The 23,063-nt window shown below is 43.2% G+C and overlaps 1 protein-coding gene across 5 annotated transcripts; it reads right to left on the minus strand.

Moving 5' to 3' along the window:
- Positions 1 to 3,137: 3,137 nt before the first annotated feature.
- LOC308383948 (homeobox-containing protein 1) lies at positions 3,138 to 22,398 on the minus strand. 5 transcript variants are annotated; one of them, XM_080862218.1, is made up of 11 exons: positions 22,140 to 22,398; positions 21,109 to 21,220; positions 19,023 to 19,452; positions 18,665 to 18,750; positions 16,889 to 16,999; positions 15,450 to 15,668; positions 10,503 to 10,659; positions 7,391 to 7,473; positions 6,359 to 6,454; positions 6,105 to 6,223; positions 3,138 to 5,023 (listed from the first exon to the last, which is right to left on the minus strand). In XM_080862218.1, the coding sequence occupies exons 2-11, from the start codon at positions 21,188 to 21,190 to the stop codon at positions 4,877 to 4,879; spliced, it is 1,530 nt and encodes a 509-aa protein (XP_080718344.1). In that variant the 5' UTR covers positions 21,191 to 21,220; positions 22,140 to 22,398; the 3' UTR covers positions 3,138 to 4,876. The 5 variants fall into 5 exon arrangements, with proteins under 5 accessions (XP_080718344.1, XP_080718343.1, XP_080718345.1 ...); XM_080862217.1 differs by having other exon boundaries at positions 21,109 to 21,445; positions 22,140 to 22,397; XM_080862219.1 differs by lacking the exon at positions 22,140 to 22,398 and having other exon boundaries at positions 6,105 to 6,220; positions 21,109 to 22,133.
- Positions 22,399 to 23,063: the final 665 nt, after the last annotated feature.

Below are 23,063 nucleotides of genomic sequence, written 5' to 3' on the forward strand. Positions count from 1 at the left end.
GATGGTTGAGGATTTTACTGCAACACGATTATTCAAAAAGTGCCCGACAACAGAAAAAAACAAAGGGAGCCGAGCTGATTTGACTTGCAAATACGTCAGTGTGATTTCTGACACTTGCTGACACTCACCATATTGTCTTATACCAGCATGAGGAGGCAAAAAGAAATGTGAAGATGTCTTAGTAAAAAGCACTTTCTCTTTCAAGTCATTTTTAACATGCAGGGTAAGATTTTTTTCTTTTCCTTTTCAAAAGAAGATCCAACAGTTCAACATTAACACTACTGCCTTAAGGTACAGTAGGAACAGTCTGCAGCAGCAGACAATGTCTCCCTCATGTGGTTTAAGGATGGAACAACATGTAAAGGAACTCTTCTTAGCTGTTGACTGCAAGCATACAAGGACCCACAACAATAGTAGAGACTCAGACTTCCAGCACTTTCTGAAACAATTAGATTTCTGAAGGATTAGAATCATCACTTTTATCATGTTGCTTGTCAGTGTGTTCATGGTCAATGGAGTGGTCTTTCTAAATAGTATTTTTCTCTTTAACCTTGTGCAGTTGTGTCACGCACACTGCTAAAACTCAGTGAGTTAGAAATTGTGCAACTCAAAGTACAGAATTGCTGTGCATTACTAAAAGTTTATTAAAATCTCAGAATCAGTTCGACTTTATTTATATAGAATCAAATCAGTCACCTCAATGCATTTTATACTGTAATGTAAACACCCTACAATGATAGAGAAAACCCCAACAGATGACCCCCCTTCTTTTAACAAGAAGAAACCTCCAGCAGAACCAGGCTCAGGGAGGCAGACAGACACTATACAAAAGTTTCCCCAATTTCTTATATAAACAGAAATGATTGAGTTGTATATGCATTCATTATTTCTTTTGGAATAGCTGTTAAAACTGTGTTTTTCAGCTGCTGCTCTGCCTTGTAATCGTCGTTGGGTCTCAGCAGGAATCAGTGCATTTCTAATAAACTGGAGCCAATCAAAACGTGGGGCACGTTTCATACCCATCCATAAGGATCTCAGCTGGTGCAGAGATCACATAGGTAATTCCAAATATATCAGCTTCTGTATTTGCTGAATCAGCTTCCAAATAATTACCAACTGGCTCCTGTTTGTACTTAATTACTCTTCCCTCAGCTCTTTATCTTGCTATTACACTCATTCCCATTCGTATTTATTCTTAGACTCTACTGGAAATCGCAGTTCATATTTAACTTACCTTATACTTGGCCCTGGTGCACTCACTCTGTCACAGTCTCAAACAACCTTCATCTAGATCAGCTTTCTTCTGATTGGCTGCCACTGAGGAACAAAAGCTGTGAAACCCAGTAGGGTGGGGGCTTCTTTGCCTGAGAGGAGCATTTTCTTCTTATATTTGGTGTTGTATGAAATCTCAGCCATGTTTAATAGGAGTATCCAGCACTTTTAAGGTCCCCTTCAACATTCAGCTCACACCAACAAACTGCTTATCACAGCATTACAGGCCCAGTTCATAATAACATATACCATGTCAGCTGATAGGCTTTACAATGCCTTTACACATTTTTCAGGCTTGATCCCCTTTCTTCACTCAAGCATCTTTTATGCACAGTTAAGTGATAACATTGCCATCCTGTGGTGAGAAATGAAGCACCACTTTAAACAGGTGAAATTTGGACACCAGCTCAACGTGTGAATGAACTCAAATTTGATCTTGAGGTCAAATGCATTTTATTTTCTTGTACAGGACATGCTTCAACAGTCCTGCAGGCCGCTGGTGCTTCGAGTTGAACATTTTCAGTCATGTTGGATACGAAGGTTTGGTGAGTTATTAGCAGCTAATGCTTGGAAGATTTGCTCACCGTGTTGTTCCACTACATCTGTTATCTGCCAACATCATCTGTGACCCTGACTTTCTGCTCTGGCAGATAAAAATCACAGTGCTGCCACTTCTCCTGACATCTGTGGTGCACTCATTAGAAACCATTCGCTTAAACTAACATTGAATTATGACTAACATTAAGTTAGAACTACTAACTATATAATTTCTTTCTTAAATTATTTATAATAATAATAATTCTGTTCTAATTGGTGTGTGACGAAAAACTGTTTGAAATGTTTTCACCTTCTTATCCCTCAGTGAATGTTCCCATTCCAAAAACAAAACCTTAAAGAGGGCCTTTCACATTTAGTTTAGATTTTTATTCTTGGGACTCTGCTAGAGTAGTTTTGTATGACTCACAATGATCCCCGTTTATTTTGGGTTAGGTTTTGAATAAAGCTGCTTTTAGCTGCTCCCTTGGTCATAAGGGGCCACCACAGCAGGTAGCTCAGCATTTTTGATTTGTGTCTCCTTCCAGAATCAAACCCAACCTACTGCTCTTGGCTGTTAATGAGCTCCTCAGTTTATTCTCTGATTGAAACAAGCTGTTTTAGCCCCGTACTCTTTCCCAGTAAGCCGGCTTTCTTATGATTGGCTGCCCCTCTTGAACACAAAGCCTGAACAGCAGGTGGGTGGGGCTTCTGTGCTCCCTTCTTCACATGCAGGAACAAGATTATATTGGGGATATTCGCTCTTGATGTAACACAAAAAAATGATCATGAACTCAAAATCATGAGTTCATGAACATCATGAACTGTTTTTTTGTATCTCATTATGATGACATAACTTTGGTAAGCCCTACCAGATAACTACACATAACTAAAAATCTACTAAAACAGCTTTGTATGATTCTTAGTTCATAAATAATCTCTACTGATCTTATATCGGCCTTAGCGCCGCCTGTCTGAAAGCAGACATTTTAGCTGCTTTCCCTTTTAGCTCAGCTTCCTTCCGACTGGCTCCCTCTCAGGAAAAGGTTTTACAGCAGGTCGGAGGTGCTTGTGTGCTCATGAGCAGAGCTGTGCACCTAAAATGACCATATTAAGGTCCTCATCATACCAAGCCCACAGTAGAAGTAACTTTCTTAAACCACACGTTTAGAGGAATCTGAAGCCAGAGCTTTTGCCTGACGGGGGTTACTCACGCCTACACCAACCTCATCATTTGAAACATTAGCTGTAATATAACAGTATAAATATAAAAAAAGAAATAAGGAAAAGCCTAACCTAACATTACATCCTTTGAAATAAATGAAGACATATTCCACTGGTTGTGTACAATTTTATTATCGTTACTGGTTTCCCTTGTCAGATAAAAGCAGAGAGATAGAGAGGAGCATTATAATCATAATGGTGTGCAGCTTTCCTGTCCAAAGCTGGACGAGGGAACTGTCTGAGGTGAGAATACATTATCAACACAGGGCAAACCCCAGCGCCATAAAAGCTACATGACACTGTCCATATCATAAACAGTCACAATGAGGGCTGCTGTCGAAGCTTCGTGACACTAAACCCGTCGTGCACGCCTGTCACACAGGAACTCTGAGGTAAGCTTGAGTTGGCTAGTGTTGTACTGAGCAAATAAACCTATCTATTGTATAGCTATAGTGTTGTGACCATCACTTCCTGGTTTCTCTACCGTGGCATAGCTTTGGCATTAGGAGGTAAAATGGTAGCTGCCCCCACCCGCAATTTGAGAACATGAGTTTTTGTTCATTATATGAACATCAAGGAGGTAACTTCCAAGGCCTTAGGCCAGTGAATATATGATGGATTATGTAATGCAAAGTTCAGCTATTCATATTTCAAGTCTGACAAATAAGTTTCAATATACTGCTAATGGACTGAAAGGAAAGCACCCATAGGTGCGGGATTTTTTTTCTGGGTTATGTACATGTCGGAGAGCTCCTCGAACACAATTCCAGTAAGATTCACTCCGAAGTGCAGCTTTGCAGCCTGAGAAATTTACAAGCTCGAGCTTTAGCTTATCCCAATAGAAAGTGAGGGTAACTTGTAGCATTTATGTTGTTGCACAATGATTTTTGATCACATTTGTTTTAGCGTTCTTTCAAACGATAAAAAAGAAACAAGAAAAAAAAAACTGAGTAGACTTTATGTTTCTAGTCTAGCTTCACTGGCTGAGGTTGGAGACAGCAGCATTAAATATAAGAAAGAAGACAGATAGTGTGATACTTAGTCCTAGGCATGTCTGGCTAATATCAAAAGGTATAAATAACACTTCCTGTTTCGGTTAAACAGTTAAGACGAAGAAAACGAAGCACACGTTAAGACACGAAAGAAACCTGGTGCAACTCTTCACCGCCTTTATCCACGATTTTTGGGATTACCTGAGATTCCGGTTGTCCCTCAGGGCTTTTGATGGCAACAGCACTCCTTGATTGATCGACTGATTGAATCAATCGATTGACCGATTGAGGTTGCAGTCTTACGGATCAGATGGAGGGAGGGGGGGAAGAGGTCAAGACGTTCAAGAAAACAGAGGGCGTTTGTTTCGCCGCACGCTAGATCCTTGATGTCGCGCTTTATCCCCACCACCCCGACACACCCGACCTGCAGGCTCAGCACATTCCCGTCACCACAGTCCATCAAACAGCCACCCTTTAAAAAACAAAGCTCAAAGAAGGCATGGAGCACAAAAACAGAAAACGCTTAGCTTAAAATAGGCGAGGTATCACTTACATGATTCTCCCTCTAAGGAATTTAGGCTTTTTAATACCATCTTGGAATGCACTATATATATTTATATATATTTTTAGATGTTTATATACTGTATATTGCCGTTAATATAAGCAGGATTACTGTTGATAAATACAGTGGCCTCCTTACCATCTGAGGCACCTCAGCGAGCTTCCGCACCCTCCTCCCTTTCATATTTGGGTGACTCAGGCCCGAAAAGGCCCTGCATTGGTGGAGCAGGAGACACTTAATGTTTCCTTATTTCATCTGAATAAAATTCGAACACAGACGTGCCCGACTTCAGTCACTCTTCATCCACGCTCTCCCTTTTTGAATCCTCTTCTTTCTGTTCCAGAACCTGAGGGCGGGGGCTCGGCAAGGCTGCCACCTCCGTAGAAGCGAGCGAGGCGGGATCCTGTTGGTCGACAATCCTCTGGGAAGACGTGTCTTCCTGTGGATGCATAAGCAAAACAGTTGGGACTTTAGTGTCGCTTTTATTCGATATCACTTCAAAAAGTGGGTCCCTTTTCTCTCGTATAGCAGCTCAGGCCCACTTGTCAGTCTTAAGGCAGCAGTTTGGGCTTGGGCAGCTTGTTAAGGGCAGTGAAGCGGCCGTGGAAGTGCTGCATACTGTGTTTATGCCTTGCCTGCTGTGACCAGCTAACAGCTGGCCCCAGCTTCTGCTCTGGCCCCAGTGACTTCCTGCAATTTGTACAGTTTAGTAAACTCTGGCTGCTACACTGTGTCTGCACAGAAGGCGTAGCGTGTCAGCAGAGCAGCAGCAGCTCCGTGTTTGTTCACACTGAAGGCGTTCGAAAATGTGTGAAAAATGCACCGTTTTCTTAAAGTGTAAGCAGGTACGGCATCACTAGGATTCTTGTGGTCTCAGTATTGCTTTTACAATTCAGCCTCGTGAATATTGTTCATGATGACCGTCGCCGCTCTGTGCTTTTAGTGGAAAAGATGTAAATTCACTGTTCAAAAAATTAATTAATTAATAAATGAAAATTTATCTCAATGGGAAAAACATTATGCTGAATATCTGTACTACTATGGGCTGAGTAATGTATTAGCTAACCCTTAACCCTGTAGAACACCTCTGGGACAGACTGTCCAGGAGTTCAGTGATGCTCTGGTCCAGATCTGGAAGGAGACCCCCAGAACACCACCTGTCATTTCACTGGGACCATGCCCCGATGCTTTAGGCATGCATACAACCACAGGGGGACCACACAAACTACTGAGCACCATTTTGAGTTGCTGCAATGAAATTTGGGTAAAATGGACTAACCTGCTACATCATTTTCTACATTTGGGGGGCTTGTTTGAACTCAGCCCTCTGATTGCATACATGTCCAGCATGATTACAGATCTGATGCATTTTCAAAGTGTTCCTTTAATTTTCTGAGCAGTGCGACATGGAGCATCAACGCGAGCAGTTTTACCCGGCCTATACGTGTTCCTGCTAGTTATTTGTTCTGGCCTCTCCTTGGGTAGAATATGGTCATGTAATTAAGTCCGTGTTTACTTACTTGCTCTGAGAATCGATGAGTCACCTGATCCGTGAACTCCTGCATCTCTCCTTCCTCCCCATTCGAGTGGCAGCTTGGACTTGGTACCTCGATCCCATGGCTTTCCAAAATGGCAGCTTCTGGTTGGGTCAGATGAGGAAGCAGAAGTGAGATAAATATAATGTGTAGAAAATGTGCATATAAATTAATTAACAGCAGAAGCTAACATTTCCAAAAGCCTTAATCTGTCGTTCCTATGTTTCCATCTTCCTCACCTATATTCGCTCTCCTCTTCATCTCCTTCCGACGATTGGCGAACCAGTTGTAAACCTTCAGCGCCGTCACACGCTCAAACTCTGACAGCTTACAGCCTGAAGGTTGAAACAAACCAAACATACAAAACAGTTAAATGTGCAAATCCTAAGGATTTTGTTTTGCAATTCCAGGCGCTGCTTACACATCCTGTTTCTCTGCCTGCAGGCTGGCTATGTTGTTAACATGATAGTCCAAAATGTCCTTCAGCTGCCCCTACTCCCACTCTGGACTGAAGCATCCAACAGTTACCACCCTACTGTTGGTACTGGTTCAAGTGGCTCTCCAGTGGATCCATCAGTGGATCTTTAGAGCAGAATAACAATGTGGAGTTAGAGTCTGTCTGAAGTAGGAGAGACTCACTTGGAAAGGCAGCTGAGTAACGTGGAGGACCGCCACAACAGCAGCCTGTGAATCTGCAGGTAGAGAACCTCAAAAATAAGACAGAATTTGGCTAACTGGAGCTAAACTGGAGCTGAAAGTTTCAAAGAATGAGTCTACGGAGTTTGTGGATTTTAAAGATGCTGCAGAGTGATTGAAGCAAAACAAGCGACCGGCACTGGAAAGTCGAACGCAGTTACAGAGCAACAGCTTCCAGATGAGCGACCTTTAGCGACGACTGATGAGAGCGAATTAAACTGTTGACATATGACCATCAGCTTCGAAGCAGCTTCAGAATTCAGGAGTGGTGAAGCAGTTCTGTGATGAGGAAAAACATCTTCAGAAGGTTCGAACGGTCCAATCAGAAACTCCAGGAAAAAGCTAAAGCTCTTGCTCACTTGCTTTCTCCAACAGCGTTTATGAATGATGTGCATGACAGAAAAGCAGCAGGTGTTCCCGTTCGATAAGCTGCAGGTAGCATTTTAACTAAAAAAAAAAAAAGACTAATAATGATGAACGTCAGCGACTAATCACCTGTCAGCTGACATCAATTCAGCAAGATGTATTTTCAGAACTCAGAAAAGTGCGCTTTACTGACGAACCCCTCTTGCTACCTGGTTTCTGGATGACGGAGTTGCAGGCGTTGGCGATCTCCTCCCGCTTCGCCTCATCTGGATACTGGTTCTCCATGAAGAAGCTGGAAGACATGAAGAGCCGCTCTGTTGGCAAAGAGCTCAATCACGCAGGCGTCACGGGCATTTATTAGTCGACGCGCAGCGCCGGTCTGAGCCGAGCTAGTTACGCCCTAATTTTACACCTCATCAACTTTTCAGGCTTTTGCAGTAAGCGGCAGGAGAGTTAAAGACAATGTTTACACAGCGAGAGAGCAGCGGGGAGGGTTCACGCCGTGAAGGGACAGATTAACGAACCCATTAAGCAGATTCATTTTAAGCTTTCAACATTCAAAACTCTAACCCCGTAAATACAACTATTTATTTCTATCTTTTTCTTTGCAAATTTGTGTTACTCATCTCTTTCCTTTTCCTGTCTGTCTAACAGTGAAAAAGAATCATTATTTCACATTAAAAAAAACCACAGGGATCAATTTCTCCCAGCTCTCCTATCCTTTCACCTCCCTCCCTCACACACATCATCTTCACCTCTACTGTATCGTCCTTGGATCTGAACTAGCTCATAAGGATCAGCACTGCAGTAGAATTGCGTAATCCCGGGGTACTGCTGGTGAGTGTTGTCTGCGTGCTCTTATTACTTTGAGTGCCCAGACTGCACCCTATACTTACAGCAACCATTTAATAGAGAAATCAATTGCACACAGCGGGCACCGTGCTCCTCTTTCTCAGCATCCGTCTAGGTTACTGAGAAGACTGTCTGGGACAAATACGTACCAGGGAAGCAGGGTCACAGCAGCCTTAATGAAAAATGACATCATAAACTGAGCCGGTTCTGCTCGCCACTGAGTGCAGGAAGCCGCGGCAAAGAAGCCATAAAGGACACAAATACTGGAAAGGTTTATAATGCTGACCATTAGCTTAAGCGACGCTGCGCTTCTGCTCCAAGAACTCGAGCACAGATGTGCTCCGAGTCATCTAAAGTGTTCTGCCGATCTCGGCTGCTTTCTATGACCTTTTTTTTACTTCAGAGCAGCACATAAACTTTATCTAAGCACAACAGGCGATCACGGGAATTTTCCAGTCATTGTTTAAGGGGCTGCAGATGTTTATGGTGACAATTTAGGATCCATCCAGAGTTATTCTAATTATGTAGTTTGACCTTAGGTTTGTAAGTTTCACTATTTGTTTTGGTCACTGCACTTATGAAGACGGGACAGCTGTCAGCGGAAATATTTCGGAACAACAGAACAGACACAGTACTAACCCTAGTTAGGCGGGTTGTGGCAAATTTTAATTTTGGAAATTTACAAAATCATTTGAGCGGTTTTATTTTGTTTTGTTTTTTTTCCAAAGGCCATTTTTAGTTCATATAAAATGTTTTGTCCCACCTGGTTTTAGATTTGAATTTAGTTTTAGTTTACTGTAATAACCTCGGTCCTATGAAGCAGTGCGTGACTAACTGAATTTGAATTTCAGCTAAGTTAACTTTGAAAACAAGACAACCAGGATAAAACAGTGACTTTTCATTTTCTTTAACCAAAGCTCAAATTATATCTTGTGTCCTAAATAAAGCACACCCCTTCCCCATCGGTGCCCCTCCCTCAAAAGCCAAACTCACATGCTCTTTCGTTGAGCTACAGCCAGGACCAGTCAAGACCAGATTACAAAGGGTATCTGTCAGAGGTGAGGACCTACAGACGGTGGTAAAACAAACTATAAGCCTGACAGATGGTCTGCAGTAATGCTGAGATTATATTGCTCTGTCATGGTGAACAGAGGGCTGAAGGTGAAGTTGTCAATTTACTGGTGGCTACATTCATACTTTCAGCTATAGCAAGGAGTTGTGGGCAGGGACTAAAAGACTGAGATTCTGGATGCAAGTGAAATGAACTTCCTCTGAAGGGTATTGGGTCACACACTCCTGTGGACCTCACCCTGTCCTTTAGTGATAGAGAAGCTTGGTCACTCTGAAGGGCTCAGAGTAGAACCACCACTCCTCCACATCGAAGAGCCAGGTGAGGTGGTTCAAGACCCATGACCCATGATGCTGGATAAATTATGTCTCTTTGTTGGCTTGGAAACATCTCTGTGTCCCTCCCATCCTTGAAGAAGTGGCTGGGGGGAGGGAGGTCTAGGTCTGGGTGTGACTAGTTGACCAGATGATTAATCATTGCTCGTTCAGTATCATTTATTCTGTTAACATTTTGATATTCATCGTCTGTAAATTTTTGTGTCCTAAATATTATGCAGCCATCTGCCATCAGATGGCGCTGCAGTCCCGACACTGTTGTAGAAAAACGCCACAAGGCTCTTCATCTAAACCTGATCTTTTTGTTGAGCATATTATTATTAGTGTTCTAAACGCGACATAATGACATTGCAGATATAAGCAGTGGAAATCTGCTTTATCTTAAGGGTGGCTGGCCTCTCCATAACAGAGGATGAGGAGTTCGGCCATTTGGGAGAGGCTCAGACTGGAGCTGTTACTCCTTGGCACCAAAGGAGCCTGTTGAGGTGGTCACCTCCTGGATGAGGTGTCCTACCTGGAGGAGACCCAGGGGTAGACCCAGGACACGCTGGAGAGATTACTCTCTCGGCCGGCCTGGTACGCCCAGTGTTTCGCAGGATAAGCTGGAGGAGGCCGCTCTGCTCAGGCGTGACCCAGCCCCAGACAAGTCGAAGAAAATGTACTGATGGATAATAATGAGACTTGAACATCTTTTCAGTAACATATTTTCATATCATATTCAACATGAGCTGTTCTTTTTTTCCTTCTTCTTAATTTTCATTTTAATGTATAAAATGCCATATTCATAATCCATGATGTGAGGTGCCACATAGTTAAGCAGCATTTAAAGTATGATTGAAGAATGTGATTAATGATTTCAAATGTCTTTGACAGTTTTTGACATCTAAGTGTTTATTAGTTTCACATTAGTTTGCTAGTCTAATTTTTTTGTCACCAGGAACATCCCTAGTCTGAAAATCTCTGCTTAAAGTGCTACTCCAACAATCCAAACCTGATACACGACAGAAAATAAAGCTGAATGGAAAACCATAAGCCAAGTCTAAATTAGTGCTAAACCTTCCTCACCTCTCCATAATTGATTGGCATTCCTTTCTCCAGGTGAAACGGCTTCCTCTGCGCAGCCTCAGTGGACCGCCCACTATCCCTGCTCTGTCGCCTGTCATGATCCCCGTCCTCCAGTCAGGCTCTTCCTTCACCAAAGAACGCATTGATAAGGTAGCACCTGTCGAAGGGAGAGCATGCAACTTCACTTTCCAAGACCAGACCTTTACAAAGGGCGTTGCTGTGTCCTTCAATATGTTTTTCTTTATAGCGGAAGGTTTGACATCGTCTTATCCGATGTGTAACACCTTTTGGCATTTAAAAACTGAGGTTTAGTCATTTTTGTTCATTTTATCATGTTCTTGTCCCTCCAGACACAACCCATTAAAATTATTATTATTTCAGTCTTCTGAAATAACTTTTTTCACTCTGATGAAGTCATCTCTTGACCCAGCTGTCTTAGCTAATTATAGGCCAATCTCCAACCCTCCTTTCATATCAAAAATCCTTGAAAGACTAGTTGTCAAACAGTTAACAGATCTGTTAGATCTGTTAACTGTTTCAGAGTTTCAGGTTTCAGAGCTCATCACAGCACAGAAACAGCTTTAGTGAAGGTTACAAATGATCTTCTTATGGCCTCTGACAGTGGACTCATCTCTGTGCTTGTCCTGCTAGACCTTAGTGCAGCGTTCGGTACTGTTGACCATAGTATCCTATTAGAGCGATTAGAACATGCTGTAGGTATTACAGGTACTGCACTGCAGTGGTTTGTATCATATCTATCTAACAGACTCCAATTTGTACATGTAAATGGAGAGTCCTCTTCACACACTGAGGTTAATTATGGAGTTCCACAGGGTTCAGTGCTAGGACCAATTCTGTTTACATTATACATGCTTCCCTTAGGCAGTATCATTAGAAGACATAGCATACATTTTCACTGCTATGCAGATGACCCCCAGCTCTATCTGTCCATGAAGCCAGATAACACACACCAATTAGTTAAACTGCAGGAATGTCTTAAAGACATAAAGACCTGGATGGCCACTAACCTTCTGCTTCTTAATTCAGATAAAACTGAGGTTATTTTACTCGGCCCTGAAAATCTTAGAAATATGGTATCTAAGCAGATTCTTACTCTGGATGGCATTACCTTGGCCTCCAGTAATGCTGTGAGGAACCTTGGAGTCATCTTTGACCAGGATATTTCCTTCAACGCACATATTAAACAAATATGTAAGACTGCGTTCTTCCATTTGCGCAACATCTTATCTTAATGACCTTGTAGTACCATATCACCCTATTAGAGCACTTCGCTCTCGCTCTGCAGGCCTACTTGTTGTTCCTAGAGTATTTAAAAGTAGAATGGGAGGGAGAGCCTTCAGTTTTCAGGCTTCCAGTTTGGATTCAGGAGACAGACACTATCTCTACTTTTAAGATTAGGCTTAAAACTTTCCTTTTTGCTAAAGCATATAGTTAGGGCTGGACCAGGTGACCCTGAATCCTCCCTTAGTTATGCTGCAATAGATGTAGGCTGCCGGGGGATTCCCATGATGCATTGAGTTTTTCTTCTTCAGTCAGCTTTTTCACTCACTATGTGTTAACAGACCTCTCTGCACTGAATCATACTTGTTATTAGGTTCTGTTTCTCTCTCTCACACCATGTCTTTATCCTGTTTTCCTTCCAGTTGCGGCAGATGGCCCCGCCCCTCCCTGAGCTGGTTCTGGAGGTTTCTTCCTGTTAAAAGGGAGTTTTTCCTTCCCACTGTCGCCAAAGTGCTTGCTCATAGGGGGTCATATGATTGTTGGGTTTTTCTCTGTATGTATTATTGTAGGGTCTTTAACCTACAGTATAAAGTGCCTTGAGGCAACGGTTGTTGTGATTTGGCGCTGTATAAATAAAACTAAATTAAAATGATGCACAAGGTAACAGTGCTCATGTAGCCTCGGTGCATATTTTAGCACATACAGTCAGGGAAAAAATTATTTGAACCCCTGCTGATCTTGTAAGTTTGCCCACTAACAAAGAACTGATCAGCCTATAATTTCAATGGTAGGTTTACTTGAACAGTGAGAGACAGAACGATAACAAAATAAATGCATTTCAAAAAAGTTATCAATTAATTTACATTTTCATGAAGGATAGGTATTTTATCCCCTATAAATCAGTAAGATTTCTGGCTCCCAGGTGTATTTTATACAGGTAAAGCTGACAATGACAGCCTTTTCAACTTGCTACTAGGGATGGGTACCGGTATCCGGTGCCATTATGGCACCGTTCTGACATAAACAGTAACCAGACCGAAAAGCAGTGCACATTTCGGTTCTTTATTTCGGTGCTTTTTTTTCCTGAGATGTCATACACTTTGGATTCTAGCCAATCATTTTACCTTTCCAAGGATAGTCGGCGGGTCCAGGTACGTACGTTCCTTTAAAGCAGAGCTGCAGATTAAAAATGCCCAAGGTGAAGTGGTCAAAGTCTGGCTGTACTTCACAGCAAAAGATGCAAACTCAGCAGCCTGCAACAAGTGCTTTAAGGTGATACTGTGCAAAGGAGGTAACACCTCGAATCTGATGAAACACCTGGCAGCATAGCGGGTTTTTTTAAAGCCGAGAAATGCACCGTATTTGAATGCTTGCTGCCAGACCTCACACAGAGCAGCACATCTACTGCGGGTGTGGTGCCTGTTATCGGACCCGGAGTTAGCAACATCCCAAGAACCTGAAGAGTAGAGTCCTGGCCCCTAGCCCTGCCAGTGTAGCAGAAATGATGACGGGTGATGATGCAGCAGCAGCCGTTCTTCTCTGCGTGAGTAACTTAATGTTGTTCGTGTGTAATTTACGTTGAGTAGGCTAACCACGTTATTACATTAATGCATGTAAGGTGAACTAGCAAACACCATCGTAGTTACATGCGGCTGTCTTCTTGTTTGATAGAGTGATACCATATATGTCCTATAGCTGCAGAAAAGGCTAACATTGAAATCTTTTTCCAAAAAACAAAACAAAAAAAAACCCCAGCTAAACATGAGAGGTTTTAGGACAAAGTTTGTGTTTTCCATTGTTTAAGCACCAGTTCCAACCAAAGGTGGTATGTTGTATGAACAGAAAAGGCTAACTTGGTTATCATTTTGCAGATAAAAAGAAACTGCTAAAAAATAAAAACATAAGAAGTTTTTGGACAAGGTTTGTGTTTTCCATTCTTTAAGCACCGGTTCTAGCACCATTTAAGCACCGGCACCGTTTCAAAAGTACCGGTTTGGCACCGGTATTGGATAAAACCTAAACGATACCCAACCCTACTTGTTTCTTGTATAAAAGAAGAGAAGAGAAGAGCTTTCCTAGGATGTCAGTGACAAGAATTTGGACCTACACAAGGCTGGAATGGGCTACAAGACCATCGCCAAGCAGCTCGGTGAGTGTCCACAAGGCCCCACCGGCTCAAGGAGGCAGATGTACAGGCCCGTTTGAAGTATGCCACTGAACATCTCAATGACTCAGAGAAGGACTGGGAGAAAGTGTTGTGGTCAGTTGAGACCAAAATCTCTTTGGCATCAACTCAACTCACCATGTTTGGAGGAGGAGGAATGCTGCCTGTGACTCCAAGAACACCATCCCCAGGGTCAAACATGGAGGTGGAAACATTATGCTTTGGGGGTGTTTTTCTGCCAAGGGGACAGTACAACCAAACTGCATCAAAGGGAGGATGGATGAGGCCATGTACCGTCAAATCTTGGGTGAGAACCTCCTTCCCTCAGTCAGGGCATTAAAAACAGGTAATGGGTGGGTATTCCAGCATGCCAATGATCCAAAACACACAGCCAAGGCAACAAAGAATTTGCTGAAGAAGACGTATATTGAGGTCTTGGAGTGGCCTAGTCAGTCTCCAGACCTTAATCCTATAGAAAATCTGTGGAGGGAGCTGAAGGTTAAAGTTGCCAAAAAACAGCCACGAAACATTAATAACTGGGAGAGGATCTGCAAAGAGGAGTGGGACAAAATCCCCTCTGCGTGAAAAACGTTTGGCCAACTACAAGACACGTCTGACCTCTGTGATTGCCAACAAAGGTTTTGCCACCAGGTGCTAAAGTATGTTTTGCAAAGGGATCAAATACTTTTCTGAAATGCATTTGAATGGATTTTTTTGTTTAAAAAAACAAACAAAAAAACTCTGATATGATGCCCTGTCCTAAACAGTCCTAAACAGAAGGCGTTTGTAGTGGTCAAGTAAAGTCAAGTCTTATTCTTTTCAGATCACATTCATGTCTCAGGTTTTTAAAGGACATGATATCAACACAATTTGCATGACACAGACTTTGAATCTTTTCAAAAGCTTTTAAAAGCTCAAAGTTTAAATGTAGCAGGGAAGAGGGGAAAAAATGGTTTCGTTATACTGAACTATGTTTAGTATCTGATTGTGAATGTAAAGAATTTGGGGTACCAATCACAGTGCATGTGGGATTTTATGTCAAACCCTATCAGAACTTTTTACCATCTGTACTTTGACTAAGCGAGCTTTATGAAAACACTGTCACAGAAAGGTTGACACGAATGGAACAGAAAGGGAGTCTTAAACAGAGAGTAAGAAACTTACTTCTAAATAAACGTGTGAACAACCTCTCGCATGAGAGGTGAAACATCTTTAAGAAACTTAAAGAAGTCCATTCACTTTTCTTTCCAAGTTCCTTAGATTATCATGACCTGGATGACTCAGAACACACAGAGACAACTACATTAAACCACACCCACTCGCTATAATGGTGAGCTGGATATGAAACGTCTGGAGCCATTTCTTTTTAGCATTAGAAATCTAAGTTTAGGAGCCATCTGAGACTGCTGTAAAACCCCGTGCTGACAAAGCAGGTCCAGGCTGATCAGCATGCAGACCCACTGTGGTACATGTGTCTCCTGTGGCAAGCTGCTGATGCCAAGGAGGGCGGGGTGGGGGTGCGCGAGTAAGGGCGCAGTTACCTGGCTGGGCTTGGGCAGCTGCGGCTGCAGCAGTGTACCACGGCAGCAAGTGCATCAGCAGCTCTCTCTGCCTGCTCCACGATGGGTTGGGGTTGAGGTTGGTGTTGGGATTGGGGAGGATGTTGGGGAGGCTGCCGCTTGCCCCTGCTACCGTCCCGTCTCTGTCCCCTCCCCTGGCCCTGGGACTCACGCTGTGCTGGCTTTCACTCCACCTCAGCCCTTCAGTCGGGACAAAACCAATAGTCAGGCAGGCCACCGCCACGGGACACAGACACCAGCTGTGGCAACAACTGGAGGCTGATAGTTTGCATCTATGTCTCTGGATTAAGTGACACACTCCTGCAGACGTGCCTTGAAATGGTAACTTTATCAACAAATACACGCGCTGTAATTTCAGTGGATTGGCCGATCAGGAATCAATTTCACAGACAACACTGCTTCTTTACAGATTCATGGAGGACAGGTCAATAAGAGCTCATGTAAGAAGCAAAGCGCTGTGGCCACTTTGGCTCAGAAACATTGCAGACAAAGTAGTTATTGTTAGTATCACTGTTAATAGCTTGTTTGTTAGCCATGTGGGAATGAAAACCAGCACCAGAGTACCTCCAGCGTCAGGGCTGGGAACTACAGAGGAGCTAAAGCGAAGCCTGAGTGGGACGATGTGGGAGGGGGGGGAATAATAAAGCATTAAGATGAAAGGAGACAGCAGGGACGGCAGATGGTCCATCAGCGGCTTTGTTTATTTCACACACTAACAATGTAAAGATGGGACTTTTTGACATGATTTGGTGCGGGAGCATGCTGTTTGACAATAATCAATAAAAGCAGGGAGCATCTTGAGTTGACGCCCGTTTGTCGTGCCGTCGCCGTTTTAATGCTTGCCGAATTTGCATCTCAGGACGAGGCGAGGTCAGCGCTGACCCGAGCTGTTACTCTAGCCTGCGCAGAGAAGCCGGATTCGCCCGCTAAAGTTTCATCTCCCAACCAGAAGCCTTAACGTTATCGATTAGAATCTCCTGTGACGGGACTACCTTTAGCTGAAAATATAGATTTGTCTCGTGTCCTTTCTCAACCTCGCAGCCATTGTGGACCAGGTTGGGGTTAAGCGGGAGGAATTAAAGGTGTGCGGGTTTACCATGCGGGAGGATGGTGGGCGGGTAAAGCGGAGGAGGAGGAGGAGAGGTGGATGGGGAAGGGTTAGCAAGCGGTGGTTCGCATTCAAGACACACAAGACATATTATCCCTTTCTAACACGAGCCTTCTGTTATCTAATCTGCAGTGTAATCTTTCATCATTAACCTGACATTCAACCTTGAGGCACTGATCTGTACCTTCTCATAATTAATCCAAAATCCATTATTCCTGGGAGGATCTGTGTCCCGCTCCTCTCCTCTGTAAAAGTTACATGTTACGCTTGTACCTCTTGGCCTGCGTCTCACCTGGGTTGTTCCTCTCCAGCAGGTACCAGCGGTAGAAAGCTCTGCGCTTGGAGTCGCTCATCTCCAGGCCCTGCTGCAGCAGCCACTGAGAAATGTAGCTCTGGCTGATGCCTGCGTGCGGGAGGTGACACACGTTATTTTAACAGGTTGAGGACAATGATTTATGTCGCGGCGCACCATCGGCGGCGGCGCTGCTGGAGAGATCGGCTGCGTTCCAGCTCTGGAATACTCCTGTTCAGCTAATGAAGCCATCCCCCGACATCGATACTTTAATTAAGGACGTGATGTAGTGCAATCCATTTTCAAGGAAGGAGTAGAAGTTTACTGACATGAACCTGCTGCTACTGCAAACACACATAATACAGCTGGCATTAGCTGAAGCCCATTAAAAGGCTCTTTAAAATCTTTCTGACTCTGTGTGCTTATTTTTCCTTTTCTTGGTATTAAGTCAGACTGTGCTCAGGTACTCAACTGTATTCAGGCTTTGAAAGCAAGTCCAGTTACCAGTTAGGCGCCTACACGACAGTACAGTGAATCTCTCTGAACTTTGTTAGACAAAGCAGTTAATTTAAACACTTTAATCGCAATATTTTCTCAAGTTTTTTACCAACTCGATGGCCCTAAAATGACCACCAAGACCAGGAAATTCTGTGTTTTAGGATCTTTATTTTAGATATAAGCTACAACATTAACTTAGCCCACTAATGGAAACCTGACGTATCTGAGGGGTAGTTTATGGTTAGGTTTTAACAGAATGTGTGAAACTCATGTCTAAGCATCTGTGATGGCGTGGAATTTCCCCCATTTAGTGACCGATCGCAAATAGATGTGGAAACCACTTCCAATCGCAAGGTGATTGCACAGGTTGGCTGATAGGAGGCAAGTCTTTTCCAAACAGTCTTGACTCAGACTGCTGAAAGTTTGCAAATAGTTGCCGTCTCATTTATAAAAGCAGAGAGATTGTCAATACATTGACATTAACCTGAATCAGTCTACACTGATAAGTGCAATTTGTCTCTTTGCAGTAGGGGACTCGACTCAACTGGTTGCCAACTGGTTATATTACTATACCAGCAAGGTTGCTATGCACCCAAATAATTTTTCAGTTAAATCCTCGTATTGCAGCAACTATGTCACTATTTATATAGGTTTCTGAATTTCTGAGTCTATGATGTTCAACTAGTGAAAACTGGAGTTTCCACTAGTTCATTACAACTGATCATGATTGCATGTTGCAGACATGCTCGCCATCTTTAAAACCACCAAAAGCAACGCGGCCACAATTTCATTGTACACAATAATGTTGCTTTGTGTGCGTGGTCTCCTAACGGTCTCAAACTATCAACAAATTTAATCCAACAGGGAGTTAACAACAAAACAAGAGCAGCTTGGAGAGATTTCACAACTTTAACAGCTTTAAGTTTGCAGTAGTTTCAGTAGTATCAATACTCCGCATCAGCAGATGCCTGAAGCCAAGGTTCAAGTATTGAATAGAAACTGGCGAAAGTGGGATGGGAGCATCTGTGCGCCAGTTACACTTCATTTTGCAGTTTAAAAAAAAGAAACACGAGTGAATGAGTTGGCAGAGAGAATAAGAGCAAAAAGCCTGAAATCAGCTTTTCATTTGTTCAATACAGAATCGTTTGGTTTAGCATTTTGTTTGAATTAAATCAAGACAGCAAAAGTTCAACTCTAATTAAATGCTGAGCCCCCCTGTGTTTCTCACTGCACGATCAACAGTTTAATGATCGGGGATGTCACAGCAAAGCAGAGTACCTGTAACTTGGCCCACGATCGCCTGAGAGATTCTGCGGTTGTTCAGGAAAGTTTTAATCTCTTCTTTCACCAGGTTGCTGTCTCTCCTGCGAAAGCAACAAAAGGCCCCATCACTGCCAGAAGAACCATTACACGGTGGTTAAAACACCAGCCTTTGCTCCGACTAACCTTATTCACTGCTGCTTCTCCTTTTTCAGCCATCCCTGAGCACCTGACCTGAATTAACTGCATGTAAATTCTGAAGAATAAGCCTTCGCCTCTGGGAATAGTAGCTGTCATTATCTGATGTTATAATAGTCTCTCTACTATTCCTTTGGTCTCTCTTGCACCACAATCCTCCCGTTCTCCCTCTCCTTACCTCATGTACTCCTCCACCTTTTCCTCCAGGTCCCAATCCTCCTCCCCCATCATGTCGTAGCTGAAAGACCGCTGAACTGCCAGAGTGGGAGGATAGAGGGGTGGGGGAGAGGCCTCGAAGCTGTTGCTTGGGGACAGCGCGGCGCCGTCCAGGCCGGAGGTCTGCGTGGTTGCTGAGGCCAGGGAGAGCGAGGAGGCGGAGGATGATGACGACGAGGACGGGGCTGGGGCAGCAGTGGCGGGGGCGTTGTTGGAAGGGGCCGGGTGAGAGTCACAGTGGGACGGGCGGTGATCGGGGTCCAGCCTCTCCAGGGACTCCATTGCGTGGATGATCTGAGGTTTGGTCATGCCGGACAGGCGCAGGCGCTGCAGGAGGTCAATCTGCTCGATGGTGTAGCGGGGCTCCACCTCACAGCACTCCATTCTGGCATCTAGAGTAAATGAGCCGGGTTTATCGAGGTGAAACCAATGAGACACAAGACCAAATCTGTGAATGAGTCTGAACCACTCATCAACCTATTAATACACCCGAGAGCAGCACGGACGGGCTGATTTCTCACCAGATAAACAGCACCACGAGACTTCACAGTGTTACCAAGACATAAACGGCTATATTTATCCCCACTCAACACCATTCACAGACCTTAAATAGAGATAATATGTTGCAGACTTTTTCAGAACCTGCAGAGAAATGATCAAAGGAATATTAATAGATGAGAAAGGCACACGCAGCAAGATTCAAGCACTTTGAAGGAGTTTATTTATAATGACACTTTAAATGCAAATCTGATCCAAGTATTTTAGTAACGTTAATACTCAAAAAAACCCAAATAACTTTGAGTGAAAACATGACGCGGTAATAAAAAAAACTGCACTTAGAGAACAGAGCACTCCGCACTGTTCTCCTGCGAGGAACCCTTTGGGTCATTCAAAAAAAAAAAGTTTTGGCCACCTTTCAAATGCTTGGCAACACTGCACTTAGGCTAACCTTGCTCCATTTGTCCTGGGTGGAATTAAAGTAAGATCACCCTGGCATACGTAACCTAACATCAGGTCCCACCTCGGCTGAGTCATATCCATCCTTTTAGGGTTTTTTTTTTTTTTTTTTTTCTAAGTCCCGCAAGTCTGCAGGGAGCCTTATCCTAGTATTCACCTATGACTAAGATGCACTAAAAAGTAAAGATCACATTAAACTTTTTTTTTTAAAGAATTGCAGGAATTTGACATGACCTTGCTAACATGAAAAGCATGGGTATTAAGAGATGGGGCATCAGGTAGCATTAGCCCCCCTCAAATTTGATTTTCTATGATGATCAGTGCCACTAGATGTTAGTACAGATAGGACCAGTGGTAGAAATAACTCAGTGCATTTACTCAAGTACTTTAGGGAAGTACAGCAGTGGAAGGAAGGGCATATGGCGAAAAAACTGTGCCAAATAAAATATATGGATCACTGCACTGTGGCGACACCTCTGGAAATAAGGTAGCAGCATTAAGTATGTTTAATGCACTTAAGTACTTCTAAAGTAGGTTTTGCATGTATTCTAAAATATCTGTCTCCTTAATATGTATTTTTGAATCTACCAGCAGTAACTAACATTAGCCTCCAGCTGCAGATGATTTTAATCTTGCATGAAAGTCTGCATGAGTACTTTCACTTGAAGTGCATTAAGTACATTATGATGATAAAACTTTTGCACTTTCACCTAAGCAGGATGATACATTTTAAACACCCTGCCCTGTTCTTGGATGACAAAAATCTACTCGAATAATTTCTTCCACTTTTGCATAACTGTAAATAATGGATAATGATGCTGCTACAACAAACAGAAAAAGTTCAACTTGTTAAATGTGTTGCAAGACGAGGAAACTTCCAGAACACTGCCGCCTGGAAAAAGTTAAGTTGTTGGATTTTTTTTTTTTTTACAAAACTCTCTGCTTAAAAAGTCAAGCGCTCCCAAAGCAGCGCGCAGTGATTTAACCCCCCACCTTTACCACACACGGATCTCTCTAAGCACAACTGTAACATCCAGATCTCAGCAGCTGGCTGACTTTTGACAGTTTCGCTGTCTCGTTGTAGATCTTACCTGATGGAGGTGGTGACACGGACAGGCGCCCCGGGAGTGGTTCAGTGCGTGGGGTCGCAACGGGGACACACCACTGTCGCATGGCTCAGCGAAGTTCAGCTCGGCTGGACCTCTGAGGAGTCACACAGGAGACTTGCTGCAGTGTGTTGCGGTTAAATCGCCTCTATTAGCATCTTGCCAAACCTGCAACAACAGATCACTCCCCTAGCAGCCTGTGCTGGCTAAGCTAGCGCCGTCAACTCCAGTTGGTTCCCCTGAGCACCAACCTCCCATCAACTGCTGCTTAGCTGTCCTGTTAGCCAGAACGAGACTAGAAAGCGGAAGCGATGCTTGCAACCTTCAAAGTAAGACAAACTGGTAGCTCGATAACAATAACCATTTTCACATTATACACAGACAGAATTAAGCTGAATTCGGAAGCATATAGCTATTTTATAGCTATTTTCCAAAATGAGTCTATTTTCCACCTCTCTTTCTATCTGGGGCTATTTCCAATTATGTCTCAATGTAATGTTAGGTTTTTACACTTAACTCAGCTGTAAAACGACAAACATAAATAAAGTAAAATACTTTTCACATGCCATGTCTTTTCTCAAATTTCATTATCCACTTATACACATAGAAATACAAAGATGAATGTGAAACGCTTAGAAAGTTAAATGTATTCACCTTTTGACCCATTTACTGAAATGACAACTATTATTTTGCTCCAATGATGAGCGCAAATTACACTTTTATTTTGAAAAACTCGGGAAACGATGCTACTTACTCTGGTTACCTTGATAAAACGGTCTGTCTTGTCTCGGCTAACAACTTACCCAAAACTTGCACTTTAAGGGCAATCTGAGCAATGTTTCAAACAAGCAACCGTTTACGAAAAAATCACCGTTCTAGAGTGCTACCGCCAAACATTTTATGTGTTAAGTCGAAGGGCTGGGACCACCGCCAGCTGCTAACGGGTTAGCTCGCCTGCTAGCTAAGTTAGCTGGTGGCTAGCAGCGGATTGTCCCGCCGCGGAGCACCTCTCTTACCTCCCGTTGCTGAAGAGAGACAGCTGCAGCCGGCTGGTCGGACAGGGCAGATAATTAAAAGTGGCAAAAAAAGTAGCGGTCCACTCAACTCCGCTATAGTAAATAAGTCCTGGGTTGAAGGCGGACGGTTAAGTTAACGAATAGAGGGTGAAGGATGCGGGGTCATGTTGTCTTTCGCTATGCAGTGGGGAAATAGTATATGCAAACGAGAGGAGTCTGTCTCAATTTGTGACCCCTCACCCGACAGTACCGTGAAGGCAGCAAGAATTATCATTATGATTTCCGGTTGTACAGTGCATGCTAGAAAACGTCTACCCTAAATTCAAGCACGGCTGCAGGGCGACATGAAGCCAAAAGTAACATTTTAACTAAAGTGACTGAAAATGTAACGATGCTCGTGCGTACATCTCGCTCAGGCGGCTTTAGCGGCATTTAATGCCCATGATGAAAACATTTCTTCTTTTATTTTGGACAAGTACTTAGGAAATATGTCACTAAATCGGTTTTCCTTGACGCATCACCGCCCAATACATAAGTGGGTCTGTATGCAGACTGTAATAAGCTTCCTCGCAAGCGTTTGCAGAAGAAGCCATATGAACAGGAGGTAAACAACAATTATAATGAGTGGATAAAACGAGAGTGTGGCTGTTCTTGGCTTGGAATACCATGAAATGTACTTAACCATAATATGTATTTGCAAGGAGCATTTACAGCTTTGTGAGGTTGTGCTTTGCAAAGCAGTCAGTGGGAGCCTGTATAGAAAATCAGAAAAATCTATAAAAATTAAATGCAAATATGGACAGAAAAAATTGGGGACAACTTTTTGGTTCTTGGGCATCACCCTGTACTTTAATACAGATGGTATGACTTTAAAAGGTGACTGTGCACAAATGTTTGAAAAAGATTCTGAATTAACTATTTTTG

This window comes from Rhamphochromis sp. 'chilingali' (genome assembly GCF_963969265.1).
Source record: "Rhamphochromis sp. 'chilingali' genome assembly, chromosome: 17".
NCBI classification, from domain to species: Eukaryota; Metazoa; Chordata; class Actinopteri; order Cichliformes; family Cichlidae; genus Rhamphochromis; species Rhamphochromis sp. 'chilingali'.